The sequence below is a fragment of the Larus michahellis genome, chromosome 2, assembly GCF_964199755.1.
Source record: "Larus michahellis chromosome 2, bLarMic1.1, whole genome shotgun sequence".
NCBI lineage: Eukaryota > Metazoa > Chordata > Aves > Charadriiformes > Laridae > Larus > Larus michahellis.
The window spans coordinates 103461004-103476568 of record NC_133897.1 but is presented as its reverse complement, the minus strand read 5'-3'; the positions used below and the strand labels follow the sequence as shown (position 1 = coordinate 103476568).

General features: G+C 36.6%; 1 protein-coding gene across 6 annotated transcripts in view; it reads left to right on the top strand.

Moving 5' to 3' along the window:
• Positions 1–15565, top strand: part of INVS (inversin) — a 101348-nt gene that overhangs the window by 7769 nt on the left and 78014 nt on the right. For 4 of the 6 annotated variants that reach the window (XM_074576459.1, XM_074576458.1, XM_074576461.1 and 1 more), the window contains one exon: positions 7992–8158. In XM_074576459.1, the coding sequence (XP_074432560.1) occupies positions 7992–8158 (167 nt within the window). Of the gene's footprint in view, positions 1–1185; positions 1265–7972; positions 8159–15565 lie in introns of those variants that run through there. The other 2 variants (XM_074576464.1, XM_074576462.1) reach the window with 2 other exon arrangements.

Below are 15565 nucleotides of genomic sequence, written 5' to 3'. Positions count from 1 at the left end.
TGTATGTTCTGTGTTCCAAACCCAGTCTTGCATACATTTAGAAGGCTGTCATGTGATCGGTGACGACTGATTTTCAGAGTTTCTGATTAAATGCAATTCCAGCTGGTACTGCGGAAGTTTTATTTGCTCAGCCTTTTTTGAAAATCCCCTTCCTGGAGCTTGGTGAGGGTGAAGGACTGTGAAATAATAAGAAACTTAGTCTGTATTTATGTTGTTAACTGTCAGTTTTAATGTAAAGGATTTAATGGTAATCACATTAAACCAACAGTCAAGTTTCTTCATGTATCTTCTGCTGACTTGTGTTGAAGACAAGATAATAACCTATGTAGATCTATTGTCTAAGCTGTATAGAAAGCAGTAAATCATTCTTCTTTACAAGGTATATCTCATTATCTCAAAAGACAATTAGAAGTGATTTAACTCAAACAGGAGGAAAAGTTTGAGGGATCTGACTTCATAGAAACTTCACTGGTTGGAACAAATATTTTTTGTTGGGACTTCTCCTTTATTTTGTCATACAATGACTCAAACATACACTGATTGTATTTAATGCTATCTGTTCACTCTTTTTGTAGAACATTTTATAAACAACATATGAGCAGTTGATATGCAGATGCTTCTAGAAATCTGAGGGATGCAACTACAAAGTAGTTTTAAATACCTGGGTGTGTTTTTTTTTTAAGTTCTCTGCTTGCATATGGAGGGGGAAAAAAGTCTGAGCTTTCAAATCCTGGCTAGCAATCAGAAGTGACAACAGAGAGTTCTTGCTGACTTCAGTATGTTTTTGCTAATCTCACAGCCAAATGATGTATTTTGAAAACAGAAGGGAACAAGTTCTTTTGTGTTCGTGGTACACCTTGTCAAATATACCACAAAATAGCCATTAGAACTGGATATGGAAGTCACTATTCTTTTAATGGCGGTAATCCAGCAACAACAACATTTTTTTATGTGTTATTTTTATATGAGAGAGAAAACTACATAATCCTTGCAGCCTTTCCTATAATAGCAAAATTTGGCTTTTCTGCGTTGTCGTGTTTTGACAGGATATGACACAGACCTTACTTTTGCCGGGACAGGACCAAAAAAAAAGTATTGCCTAGGAGAAGAAGAATGCATCAGAGTAATATTTTTAGCTGTTTACCAGGCACTGTTGAAAGTATAACTTGATGCCAGAAGTAAATTGAGCAATTGGCGTTATTCATGGAATTTCATGACTGCTTTTAGCAGAAGCATCTGATTCAGGACAGTACTTCAGCATTATGTAAGCGTGTGCTGGATCGCTTAACAATGTTTTCCTAACCCAGCCAAGCTTTGCATCTTGATTATGTGGCTTGTGGTATCTGCAGTAACTTAAAGTCTTATTTTTCGTTCTTTTAGGGAGGTCCTTTTACCCCTAAATTCATTGTTACTTTCCTCTTTGAATTCTGCCTATTCAGTTATTAACATAGGAGGGGCATAGAGGCTGGTTAAACAGTCTCTTAGAGCAGCCCCTCTAGCCTGTTTGGTGATTATTCCTTTTCCCATCTGTAGCATGATGGAGCATGTGTGACTATATACAAACATATACATTGTATTTGCATATAATTCATGAGTATGGACGCATATGTAATCTGCTGCCCAGTAGCCTGTGGTTTTAAAGGAACAGGTGTTTGAAATAATACAGTGTGTTCTGAATACTGTGTTCTTTTTGACATCCTGTATCAATAAGAGGCGTAAAAGACAGAATCAAAGGTAAAGAGAAAATTTATATAGAGAAAGAGGGCTTTCATGCCAAGATTTTATTGTATAACCAATTCTCTAACAAAGTGTGCTAATTATTTACATTGTATGAGTTGCTTAGTACCTTACCACATCGTTTTAGAATTGCATGATCTCAGGCTTTGGGGAATACTCAGAGTATTTTATTTTCTGTGTTTTATACAACACTGAACATGTCTTTAATTAACAGTTCTTCAGTGTTAAAACTCATCTGTATAATTTTAATCCTAGGCAAAAAGGGAGCAAAAGTGAATTTTGTGTTTGGAGGATCATTTTGCATTTAATGTATTTATGTAGAGTTTCAGGAAGATGTATCTGATTGTTTTAATTTTTTATAAGAACACAATAATGTGTATAATAGTTATACTGAAGTGTCCGTTCAGTCCAACTCCTTATTGTAATACCCTTATCATGTATTGTTTGCATACAAGTGCTTCTAAAACTTTGATATGATGTTTCATTATAAATGTTAACTATAAATTCTGGGTTGCAAATATGTTTTTGTTTGATTCTCTGCTCCTCATGTTCTGCAATATGGGAGGTTGAATAAAACTCAAATCAGGTATTACAAAAGGCAGGATTCTTGCAAGTAACAAGAGAATGTCTTGTCCTTTTATCATTAAGCAGAATTCATGTCTTCCTCCTGCCTTTTCTCCTCTTCTGGTTTGAAAAATGTATAGAAATGTTAGAGTCTGATGTGACTGTTTGCACAGGCTGTGAGGAAGTGATGAGGTATGAATATGAGAGTTAAATTTCGTAATTGGGCCACTTCATTCCGTGGTGTTTGGGACACCCATTGGCAACAAGCTTATGAAATGCATAATCTGGGTGAGGTGAGGATGTTGATCCTGAAAGGGGAAGGATCAAACAAACTTCCTTTCTTAGGCGGATCTATGAAAGAGAATTTAATTTGGCATTGCGCATTTTAGATACAGCAGCATATGAATGTTTAGAAGGCTACCTGTGCTTTCTTGATGGCAGAAGATAATAATTTACTGTAGCTGTGAAGTCCACAAGGTGTTGTGGTTAGTGCATTTCATCAGGTTAGTCCTCCTTAGCATCTGATAGTGATGTAGTAGCTCCTAGTCCTTGTCCTGTCTCTTACCCTGAGCACAGAGACACTCTTTCAGGGAAATTCCCACAGAACTTTAACCATTCTAAGGGCCTTACCCAGAGTCTTATACGCAAATGAAATAATAATGAAAAGAAACCTACTCTTAACTGAAAATAGTCAGTGCAAAAAACAGTGCAACATCTTGAGGCAAATCACTGGCTTCAAGTTTTGAAGGTCTTGCTTATTTTTCACGCAGACTGTATGCAGTCATGGAAGCTCTCTGTCATCAGCTGCATCAGTCTTTGGGTGCTGTGCGTGAAATTAGGTGTTTGTTGCTCTACTCAGCTGGGTGTACTTGAACTTCAGGCCATTTTTGCTTGTCCTGACCTTACCCATTTATTTCTTTCAGTCTACATTCTGTATATCCTCTAATATTATATAACAGAAAGGGAACTTGGAATTTGAGGGAGAGGAACTAGTTTTGCACACTACTGATTTAAGAACAAGTCTTATATGAGCACAAGCCATGGGCATGCATGTTCATGTATTTCTTTTTAAAAATATATGTGATTGTGTAAGTCCCATAATGTTCAGCAGCTTTGAGACACTGTTGAGGCTATGTTAACACTGAAATATGTTTTAGTGATGTCTAAATTACTGGACTGAACTAATCCTGGAAGAGCACCTGACTGTACTTATCTCATTAAACAGACTGGCTTGTTGACTGGGAGCAGTGCCATGTTAAATTATGCTTTGGACCTGTATGTTCCTGCACGGGGCTGTGTAGTTGTTCATAACCAGCTTTGATGTTTCTGTACTGTGCTCTATTAAATGGAAAGAGCATTTATTGTTATCTAAAATATTGAGACATAAGACATCAACAGTTTCACAATGTATATGTGAACATATATACAATCATAGAATTGTTAGGGTTGGAAGGGACCTTAAAGATCATCTAGTTCCAACCCCCCTGCCATGGGCAGGGACATCTCGCACTAGATCAGGTTGCTTAGAGCCCCATCCAGCCTGTCCTTAAAAACTTCCAGGGATGGGACCTCCACCACCTCTCTGGGCAACCTGTTCCAGTGTCTCGCCACCTTCATGGTGAAGAACTTCTTCCTAACGTCCAGTCTGAATCGTCCCATCTCTAGTTTTAATCCATTCCCTCTGGTCCTACCATTACCCGACATCCTAAAAAGTCCCTCACCAGCTTTCTTGTAGGCCCCCTTAAGATACTGGAAGGCCACTGTAAGGTCTGCCCGGAGCCTTCTTTTCTCCAGACTGAACAACCCCAACTCTCTCAGTCTGTCCTCACAGGAGAGGTGCTCCAGCCCTCTGATCATCCTCGTGGCCCTTCTCTGGACACGTTCCAGCATGTCCATATCTCATTTGTAGTAGGGGCTCCAGAATTGGACGCAGTACTCCAGGTGGGGTCTCACGAGAGTGGAGTAGAGGGGGAGAATCACCTCCCTCGACCTGCTGGCCACGCTTCTCCTGATGCGGCCCAGGATATGATTGGCTTTCTGGGCTGCAGGTGCACACTGATGGCTCATGTTGAGCCTCTGGTCTACCAGCACCTCCAAGTCCTTTCCTTCAGGGCTGCTCTCAAGCCAGTCATTGCCCAGCCTATATCGGTGCTTGGGATTGCCCCAACCCAGATGGAGGACCTTGCACTTGGTCTTGTTGAACTTCATGAGGTTGGCATGGGCCCACCTCTCCAGCCTGTCAAGGTCCCTCTGGATGGCATCCCTTCCCTCCACCGTGTCAGCCGCCCCACACAGCTTGGTGTCGTCAGCAAACTTGCTGAGGGTGCACTCTATGCCACTGTCCATGTTGCTGACGAAGACGTTAAACAAGACCGGTCCCAGTACTGATCCTTGAGGGACTCCACTTGTCACTGGCCTCCACTTGGACATGGACCCATTGACAGCCACTCTTCGGGTGCAGCTGTCAAGCCAATATAGACAAAGTATATATGCAACATTCAAAATAGTTCTTTCTAATAGTGGACAGAAGAGTTCTCTTGAAACTGCATCCAGTTTGCTCTGAAATTGTAATACTGTGAAATGAAATTCTTGCAAATGTTTTTACAAGTTAGGGAAAATAAAAAAAAAAAAATTGATTCCCCTATGTAACTCCTATGCTACATCTTGAATTATTTCTTAATGGCCATGTAATTCATTAAAGAAGTGACTTTTTTTTTGACGTGCTGCTTTCTAATGCACTTAGTAAATATAACAACTTTTAGTTTTGAGTAGAAGTGAAGAACTGTAGGCTCCATTAATGAAAATATATTTAAAGAAAACACATAAGCTTGTCTCAAAAAATGTTGATAAAAGTTAGAATTTTAACAGTATCATATATGTACGTAATGTTAGTAAAAATTATATTACCTATTTATTTTTTCACATCAAAATGTAGTTACATATAACAAGACATAAATAAGCTTTTTTGGTATCTTTTGTTTCAGTGTGAAGAGTCATGAATAGGGTATATCCAATATTTTATCTTTTCTAATTCTAAGCAATGTTCAGACCAGATTCTTATGCAGCTTTTATGCAAGGTCCCACAGGAAAAAAAATAACCTGTATAAATTTACAAATGTAATTTTCTATTATTTGATTTATTATTTGATATTTATTCCATATAAAAATATACTTTGGTCATTTATTCATTGAAAAAAATCCAAGACTTTGCTGTGATGCTCATTATGAAGTTTCTAAAGGTAAAAATGAGGAAAAGCTGACAAGGGTATGTGCAGTTCTCAGGGGCTTATCTAAAGAAGGTGGAATCGTAGGTATTCTGTATCTTCATTTATGTAGTAATACAGTAGGAAAATACAGTGTCCTGTTCAAACCAGTTGAAGTTGCATAGAAAAAGAAAACAAATGTATATGTTTTTCTATGTACATGGAAGTCTAAAAGAATTAGATGGGAGAATATGATGTCGTGCTATAAATGAGGCTGTTGATAATACAGTGAGAATGTAAAATATGTGGAAGGGAAGGCATCAATGTGGACAATATTTTTTCTGTATACTTTGTATTCTGATAAATCCATGGAAGCCAGGTAGGTGGAGGAGTGGTGATACACTTTTAAAAACCAAAGTAGAAAGCCAGTCTTGGCTTAAACACCAAAAAACCTCTTAATGATAGCATTTACAGGTCTAAATAAAAACTATAGTACTAACATTTTATCACTGTCCATCTGACCAGATGGTGATGTGCGTGACATGCTAAAAGAGATCAGAGAGTCTGAATTAACAGGAACCACGATAGTAATGAAGGTTACTTTAATGTGTTTTGGGTAAATGGCTATTGAGGATAGGATCGTAAAACTAAATTGTTAGAAATCGATGGGCTGGCAACAGAAATTTCGGTCAACCCAGAACCAAACCAACTCTTGAGTTGCTCTTGATTCCTGTGTGGGACCTGAATCAGTGTTACTAAGCAAGATTTTGTAACTCTCGACCAGAGTATACAACAGCAGCCTGCTATAGTTGTGTACTCTAAAAATGGCCAAGGGCATTAAAATGAAAATGCTTGCTATGAAGCATCTAAGGATTAGTCTAAACTCCTTGCTTACAGTGTGAAGTGAATGCAAAAGCACTTAGCAAAAGAAAAAGTGTAGGAATGTCAAAGGGAAATGAGCATGGCTAAACAGCAGCGTGAGGCTAGATATTAAAAGCAACGTGTTCTTCAAAAAACGTAACCTGAGGAAAGTAGATGTAGGTCAGTAAAAGACCTTTTTTTTTAGGAATAATTTGCTAGAGGCATAAAAATTAATTATAAAACTAGTGGATTGTCAAGGTGAGGGGGCAGTAAGAGAAGACAAGGCCATGGGTGAAGAACAAAAATATTTTTTCTATATCTTCATTCACAGAAGAACTTGGAAAGCTTCCTAAACTGTGTTTTCACAGAGCAGAAAGAGTTTTCTCAGTGCAAATCACAACTTCAAAGCAAGAGAAGGTGTTACAGAGTGAATAATGAGAACGATATTGTATTCACTCAACAGTTTTAAAGGAACTTGGAAATGAAGTGTGTGAGCAAAGGGTAGCTCTAACTGGCGATATCCTGCTTAAAAGTGTTGTTTTTTGTGAGTGGTTTGGTTGGTAGGGAACAAACTTTATTCCTTGATATTCCCCTTGATTCACATTTAATGTGCTTGACTCTTCTGCTAGATGAATCAATAGCAATTGTAATTAATAATACAATTACTGGTTATGTAGATAAGTATAATATGCTCAGGGAGAATAAAGATTGTGTTTGTAAAGGAGAAGCATGCCTCTGCTGGAGTTCCGTTGAAGCATTAAGAATCATGTGAACAAGGGAATATTTAAAAAGAAAAATTAACTTACCTGTTAGAATTCAATGTTTCTTGAATAATTGTAGTTGACGTTGCTGCCTGGGAGATATATTTAGAATTGGGATGTGTAGGATAGTTGATAGCCATGAATTTATAGGTGCTAGTTTCTATGTAATGACATAATAGAAATACAAAACTTTGTAGTGGAGGACGCACAGTTGTTTGTTTCTTTTGTCGTTTTTTTTTTACCGTGAATAGGAATACAATGTTTTGATTGTTTTCTAGGACCTCAGACTTCTTCTTTAGCTTCATTGTTGCCTTACTAATTATCAATTCAAGAAAGCTCAATAAGGATTGTAGTAGTTTCCATGTTGTAAGGCACTATGAAATAAATAATGGTATTGATGTAATATTGACATGTTTATGCTTTTAAAATAAACATTGCTGTGAGTAGGCTTCAAAGCTTGTTTTAGTTACAGTGTTCACAGGTTTCAGAAGGACTATTTGGTTTACTTGCTGTTGATATTTTTTAAAGCAATCTTTGCAGCCAAGATCTGTTTAACTATTTAAATATTATTTATAATGATACTGCAGACTGTTACTGGTGGTAGGTGTATTTGTGGAACTAATGTTTTCTGAATGTACTTTTTACTGTAAATATATTTTGAAATGTCCTGTAAATGTCAGTAAAAACAGGGTAAAAAGTAGTAACTTTGGATTTATCTTATACTCCTTTATTTTGATTACTCCATTTACAATAAGAAAGTACTACTTTTAAAGTACCCTCTTAATAAAAAAAATACTACTCGAAGATACTCATAGACATAATTATTTCATGTGGTTTTTTGTTCTGTTTTTTTTTTTTTTTTAAGGAAACTCTGAGCTGAAAGATAAAGAGGACCAGTTTGGAAGAACTCCACTTATGTACTGTGTATTGGCTGACAGGCTGGACTGTGCAGAGGCATTGCTGAAGGCTGGAGCCGATGTTAATAGAGCTGATCGTAGCCGAAGAACTGCACTCCATCTTGCTGCACAAAAGGTAATTACGTTAAAAGTGCTCCGCCGTTGTATAAAGTTGCGGCGTTCAAAACAGGTATAAAGGAGATTTTCTTGTATTGAATAAGCATGTTGTATCTTTAGAGGCTTTAATTATTTTAGAGGCAAGAAATGCTATTGAGTTTTTTAAAAACTTGGTAAATCTTTGGAGGGTTATTTTTTTATTTTTTAATGTTTTTACTCAGTGTATTTGTAGCTGTCTGCAGAGACAGTATAATTCATGGCTATTTTAAGAACTTGTGTTGTCTAGGAAAAATAGTCCTTGTCTATTTTGGCCTAGCCTGTTCTAAGCAAAAACTAAATTTTGTACGCTCTGATACTCCTTAGGTTGTTACTATTAATTTCGGTGGTTATAAGACCATATACTGTTAATTACTAGTGCCGTGTCTAAGAATTTCAAGTGTAGGGAATACCAAATTCTTTCCAGGACTAGGAGGGAAATGCGTTACTGTCTGTTTTTCCTTCTACAATTTCGGTCTATAATATTGTCCAATTACATTGTGCCACTGAAGAGATGCTAAAGGAAGTATTCAACAATACAATAAAAGGTAATTTAAAATGTAACTTCAGAGCTGCAATAAATTTTGTGTTTAGAGCTGGGGGAAGCGTCCACAGTCACACAAGAATGAGCAAACTGACAGCAGAAGGAAAAAAAATAAGATGGGTTGGCTAGCTAACCAAGAAGTTTGAGTTGACAAACTACGAAAAAGACTCCACAAAGAAGATTAAAAACTCAAACTGAAAAGAACAGCTCTTTATTTTCTATTTTACCTTTTATAGTATGCTTAAAACTGTAACTGCTCAAAAGTTAAACTTCTTTTGGCCATCTATGCTGTGTTGTTTGGTACCAGTTAGAGTGCCTGCCATGATTTTTGTAGCAAACCATTTCTATTCATAATAACTTGTCTCCTATTCATAATAATTCACATTGTTCAGATTTTTTATATACTTTTTAATATACTCTGCATTTTATTTTCTTTTATTTTAGTGAGGCTTACATAAAGGTAGCTATAGTATGGCCATAGTATTTAGTAAGAAGGAATATATGCAATTGAATAGAGAACCGTTTGGGAAGATTATAGGGTGACGTTGTTCAGTTATACTTGCAATGGAGTCCACAGGGACTGTGTGGTCTGTGTTACTGCATCTCTTATTGGGAATTAAGTTTTCCTTTAATATTTTAAATTTACAAATTCCTTAGGTACAAATGTTAACTATTAAAAACTAGTGTGGATGCATTCTTGAAATGTGCACGGTAATGCACTACATTACTTGACTACCATCATAATTGGTTACAATAAGTTATAATTGAGTTAAAATAGGCTAATTCATCTATTTGGTTACATACTACAACACCTTGATGAAATATTTCAGTCATCACCATAACCTTGTCTCTACTGTACCAGTGTTAACTTAATATTTCTAAGTGACCACCTCACTGAGAATGTTACCGTTTCAAAGATGGGTATTTCATAAATATAACAATGTCAGAGACTTAAAAAATTGCTATAAGATACTATACTTGCCTGGTGTTCATACAGGCTTCATATTTTATGACCTGATAGGCAAATTAACATTTTAATAATATTAAAAACTTAATTTTAAAAATTACATTTTCCCTGGGTTTTAAAAATACATTTTAGCATATTAAAACAATATAAATTATTGTTTATATCTTTGTCTATATGTTTATATTGTGGATATTTGTATCGCATCTATTCAAGGCAAGAGATATTTTGCCTTGGCCTAATACCCTTTAACTGCATGTGCTCTTCAGTTCATTTATGACATGCTGCAATCGTGAAAGGGCAGTTTGTACCATATGATACTTGGACCATCTTAGATGTGTTTTCAGTTGACAGTGCAGCTGGAAAAAAAAGGTACTGTCTTTACCTCATGCTGTTTTAGCAGAAGATTTTATGCAGTCACACACTTATTGTGTAATGTACTAGATAGATGTGATTCACCCCACAGCCACGTAAGTGCTTGTGCCATCATAGTGCTGGGGTGGCAAAAAGTGGTCAGGAAACAGCCCTTGCAGCTGCTTTGCCTTTGGCTGACTGCTTAGCTGGCTTGTAAAACTGCATTCTGTGCCTTCTGAGCAGTTACTCACTATTGATGTCAGCTTACAAAATTAACATTTCATGTGTGTAAAATCTTGTCTTCAGTCTTTCCTTTTTAACACTTTAGGATCTACATTTCTGTCATGTATGCCCTCTGCAAAATGTATAAAAATTCAGAACAACTTCATGTTCCATGCAGTTTTGGCTGTTTAAATGATGTTTTGCACTCTTCCTATTCCTCTCTGATACTTTTGGTTTATGTTTCCCCAAAGTAAAAAAAAAAAAAAATTCCTCAGTAACAATTACTAAAAGTTGACTTTCAGACAGAAAAAGAAAAATGCTGCGAGATCACCTGTTTCCAAAGTTTTATTGCCAGGTTAGTGAATCATGAATCTACATATTTACCAGGGCCACTTTATAGTTTTTTTGTGTTCAAGCTTTTGAGTCAGTCAGTCCCTGTCCTGCGCTCCTTCAAAACAGGTTTATATGAGTTTCTAAATCTCCTTTCATTTGCAGTCACAGAATGACAGTGCTCGGGGATTTCAGATTCCAAATTGCACTTGAGTTGCATCCTAATTTTCATTTTCTTTGGAGAGAGATTAAGATTAATGCACAGACCTTTACATGCAACCAGTGAAGAGGCAGAAAAGAGAAAACACTTTTACACACGCATATTCTCAACTAAAGCAGATGGTTGTAAAATAAAGTTAGGTTTCCTGAGTAGGAACCTTCCTCTCTAGGTACTAGAATTACTTTTGACATTTTTTTTTGCTGTCTCTTGGGAGTGCTTTTGGAACACCTTACTACTCATCAGGTCACAGCAGGCATCCTGAGGGCTAGAGTTTGTTGCCAGAATATGTAAGTCTCTTCAGGTTATCATTCTACAGGCTTCCTTTACATGTCCCTTACAGGTGTTCCTCTGAAACAATCTTGCAGTTGATTTGACAAAAAATGGTCTCTGGTATATTTGGGAGCCACAGAACTGTCTCAGAGGCAAAGAGTTTGTGAGAAGATATTCTCCTAACGCCATACAGAAAGAATGATTTAGCCATCTTCAACAGAGGGAAGCTGAATGTCTTCCTTCATGTGTTTAGATTCAAGATGGTGACTCTCCCATTAGAAATCCTAACAGTATCAAAATTTCTGCACTTGATATAAATGCTTTTCATAGTCTCTATGAAAAATATTTCTGATAGCATAGCTACACAGACTGACCCATGCTATTCCATGTTCTTTCAATTCGAAGGGTTTCAACGTAGGTAAAAAGTGAAGGTGATGTGATATTTCAATAACCCTGTCTAATGTGGTTTTAATATCTATGTCATCTTTACCAATTAATGAGGAAACTGGGAAACTCAGAACTCAAAGTCATTATGTCATCCCTGTCTTGCCATACTTCGTCCAAATGGCTTTTGTCACTGGAGCATGTCTATAAAGCAATAGTTACCTGGAAAGATGTATCAGCTTCTCAGCAAAGGGTTCTTGTAATCTCTCAGTCTCAAACCTCATTAATGTCATTCTGGAAGTAAGAGTTAGGATATTCCCTTACTCTTTGGTCCACCTAGCCACCTTTCTTAGATAGCAGATTAAGAGTAAGTGTTCTTACACCTTTCTTTGCAGAAAGTTCCTGAATTCAATAAGGTAGGGTCAGAAATCTCAGCTGTTAATATTACTTGAAATAGCAATGCTTTTTGAAAACAGCTATGGTTATACATTGATATGATAACCTTTGAGTGGTTGCTTAATTATAATAATTATGTTCTTAATAATAAGTCTTCTATTTGGTGATGGACATCCTTTTTATTACAGCTTTTAAGCTTTACACATCTGTTGGTCTGGAAAAGGTTCTTAGCATGAATAAGGAGCTAGAAAGTAAAACTCTTTGCTTAAATGTAACAAATATATCTTTTTCTCTTGATGGAAAATATTTAAAATATGCTACAGTGCAATGTGAGACAATGGGGTGAGAATAATCTCAAGTAACTGTAGAAATTTACATTGCAAACATCTAAATCTGAGATAGTAATCTAGATCACTTTTAAAGTTAATGCACTTTAGGGTGCAGTTCATTCACCCTAAAGTAAAGATGGTGCTTCCTAAAGTACTGTGTAGCTAAGTCAGTTTTTGATATTGTTGATGTCTAAATTGTGACAAATGAATCTCACCCAAGGATGCATTTTTTAGCAAGCCATCTTTTTTGAATCTTCACTGACATCTTTTGTAGTATGTGTCTTTCCTTCATCAGCCTTATGATGGAGATATTTCAGTGTTTGTAGGCAGAAGTCCATGTAAATGAAGTCACCTGTTTTTTCTTCTTGGGTTTTCTTCTGTTCCACTATAAAGGTAGAATGTTTTGGTCTCTCTTGTTAAAATGGGCAGATCTCCCAAGCAATTTTGAAAGGGTGCATACCCTTAAAAAAAAAAAAAAAAGAGAGGTTAAATCAGCTTCAGAAAATTTAAATTAAAAAACAATCGAATAAAAAAGACCCCCCAAACCTACCTGAAAATGATACAAATTAATGCAGGAGTGCACCTGTGAAGATTGCCATAGGAGTTTGAGGACAGTGGTGACTTCATGAACATGGATGTAATTTACTGGGAGCTGAAACAGTGACTGATTGCAACAGAAGTAAAATAATTAACATAATTTGCCAGTGATTTCGCACCGAGGAATTGTATTACTATGTGGGTACAGATCGTTTAAGCTGGTAGAACTTGGATTATTGTGAAATAATCATGATGTGGAGACAGATATGAGTACTGGGACTGCAATTTAACTACAGACATTCATTTTCACTTGTAAGCATTCTGGTAGCAATTTGCTTCTAGTCATAAATTGCAACTTGCTTAAACACCCATGCGATACTTCTGAACAGAAATGTTTCTGCCAAGCCAAATTACCTGTATATGATTTTTTAATTTATCTTCCATTAAGTAATTCCACTTTAATATAAGGAAAAAAACCCCAGTCCTGCTTCTTTCAGAATTTTTCACAGAGGATGCTCACTTATTAGCAATCTGTTTACTCTGGGGAAGTAACAATCTCTATGAATTCCCCAAGCACAGCCTTTTGTGTTAACAGGGATAGAAGAAAAAATTCAACAGTTTTGTTGTTGGATGCTAATAATATGCACTTTAAGATAATCTCTCAGGAGGATATTAATTTTCACTTCAGGAAGATTAATACCAGCCCAGTGGGAAAATGTGGCTTTCATTATCTAGAAGCATTAAATATTCTGTAGGTTATATTAATTCTTTGCTGACACAGTTATTGATAAATAGCAGCACATCCAGGATGCAGTTAGGAATTCTGTGTAAAGTAGGAGGGTGTATTTTAATGCTCTTTAATTGTAATTTTTCTTAAACTAGAAAACATGGTTGTTCCTGTATACTTTCCAGTAATCATGCAAATAAACAGGGAAGTAAGAAGAGACAGCCTGTGGCAAGGATAAGACATGACAGAAAATTAGAAACAGAAGGTAGTCATTATACACATATTTTATGAAAGCTGATTCCCCAGTGTTATCTGATGAGTAGTCAAGGTAGTCCAAGAGATGCAAAACTGGAATGTAATTTCTCATTTCTTGTCCAATTAAAAGATGTTTGTATTAAAAGTTCCTAAATAAAACTTGCCTTGGAGCAAACTTATACATATAATCTCAAATCATTCATAAGGCGTTATTTGAACTGCACATGCACTTCTAACTTCCTTTCCCAATCTATATCATGAAAATAAGTAAACACAGTGCCTTTCAGAGATGATGGTGGTCAGCTCATGTTCTTTTTTTCTTAGGCTGATAGTGTTTTGTGATGTTTCCTCTTAAGGGAGAGCTCATAATGAGTAGTATTAGTTCTGTGTGTATGAGTTCGTGAAGTATGAATGGACTTCACGTTCATTCTGTCATACTTTCTTATGAACATACAATTTAACTAAATGGGAAAAATCTGAACAAACCAAGGTGTCAAACAGGAATGTTGGCCAACCAGCCAGAAGCGGTGATTTTTTTTACATGCAGGACTATAGTTTCCTCTGTGTTTAATTAAGCCACAGACAATAACTGTCATACAAATCTTCCCTTTACTTCCCCGAACAAAGGGTTCTCTCTGGTGAACGCAGCCTGAAGATGCTCAAGGGCAGAAGGCACAGTTCCTTGTATGTGATTTGTATGTATTACAAATAATCCGACTGAGCTACCAAAGGGTTGGTCCTGCCCATGGCCTTCCCCTGACCCCTTTTCGCAACTGCGGAACTGCTCACTGTTCAGTGAGTTGGCAGAAAACGAACTCTACAAAATAACGATTCGTTTTCTGCCTGTTTAGCAAAAGTCATCATGCTCCCAAATGCTTTTCACTATTGGTTGTGCTGATGCTACTGTTGATCTGTGCTGTAAGCCTAATTGAAATGGTTAAAAATAACTACAGGAAAAGTTCAGGAGGAAAAAACTCACATTGTTACAGGGAACTAGTTTACAGTACGGTCCCCCAGAAAGTTGTGCTGTCACTGCTGAGGAAGAATAATAAAGCAGCCAGAGACGGTGCAGGGCTGGAACTTCCTAAATGAACCTTGACATCATGAAAAATATTCTCAAAATCTTAGATAAGAATTCAGCAGCCTTCCATTTAGGTTGAGGGAAGACAAGGGAACCTCTTTGAAGGGTTTTTTTTTTGTGTGATAAATAGCAGGTCTGGCATTCTTTCAGGATCCTTGTATGTCTCTAATTCTGCTACAGAGTGTTCTTTAGATTTCATTAGTACTTCCATTTACCTCTGCATTAACTTGTCTTGTTTTAGTGATCAGTGAGCAAAATGTTAAAGTATGAAATGGTGATCTTGAAATCAACGTATTTGTCTTCTCTTAAGAAACTCAGCATTTCAGCATAGCTCCAGGGCATCTTAAATTTCACTGTTTGTCCACTGAAATGTGCAGAGTGATTTGGAACGTGTTTGTACACGAAAAATTATACAAGATAGAAGCATCTTGTGGAGACCAGTCTTAGGTAAGCTCTTTTGCATGTAGCTAGAGAAATGATTGGTCTGAAAGTGTTCTGAGAAATCAAGCAACACTAGATATTTATTAGGACAATGGTCAGAACACTGCCTTGTATATTGTTCAACTTCAGAAATTCCATATCTTCGGTCATTAGTGCATCACAGATGTGAAGGAGAGGGAAGGCTTTCCAAGTCAGTTATAGTAAACATTATAGATCAGCATAATTGAAGCCAATTGGACCCCAGCTTCTTGTGGGTACTTCAGCTTTCTGTAAAAACTTGACAACAGTTTTGTTGGTATGGAGAGTGTGATTTGGGCATTACTTTGCCAGACAAAT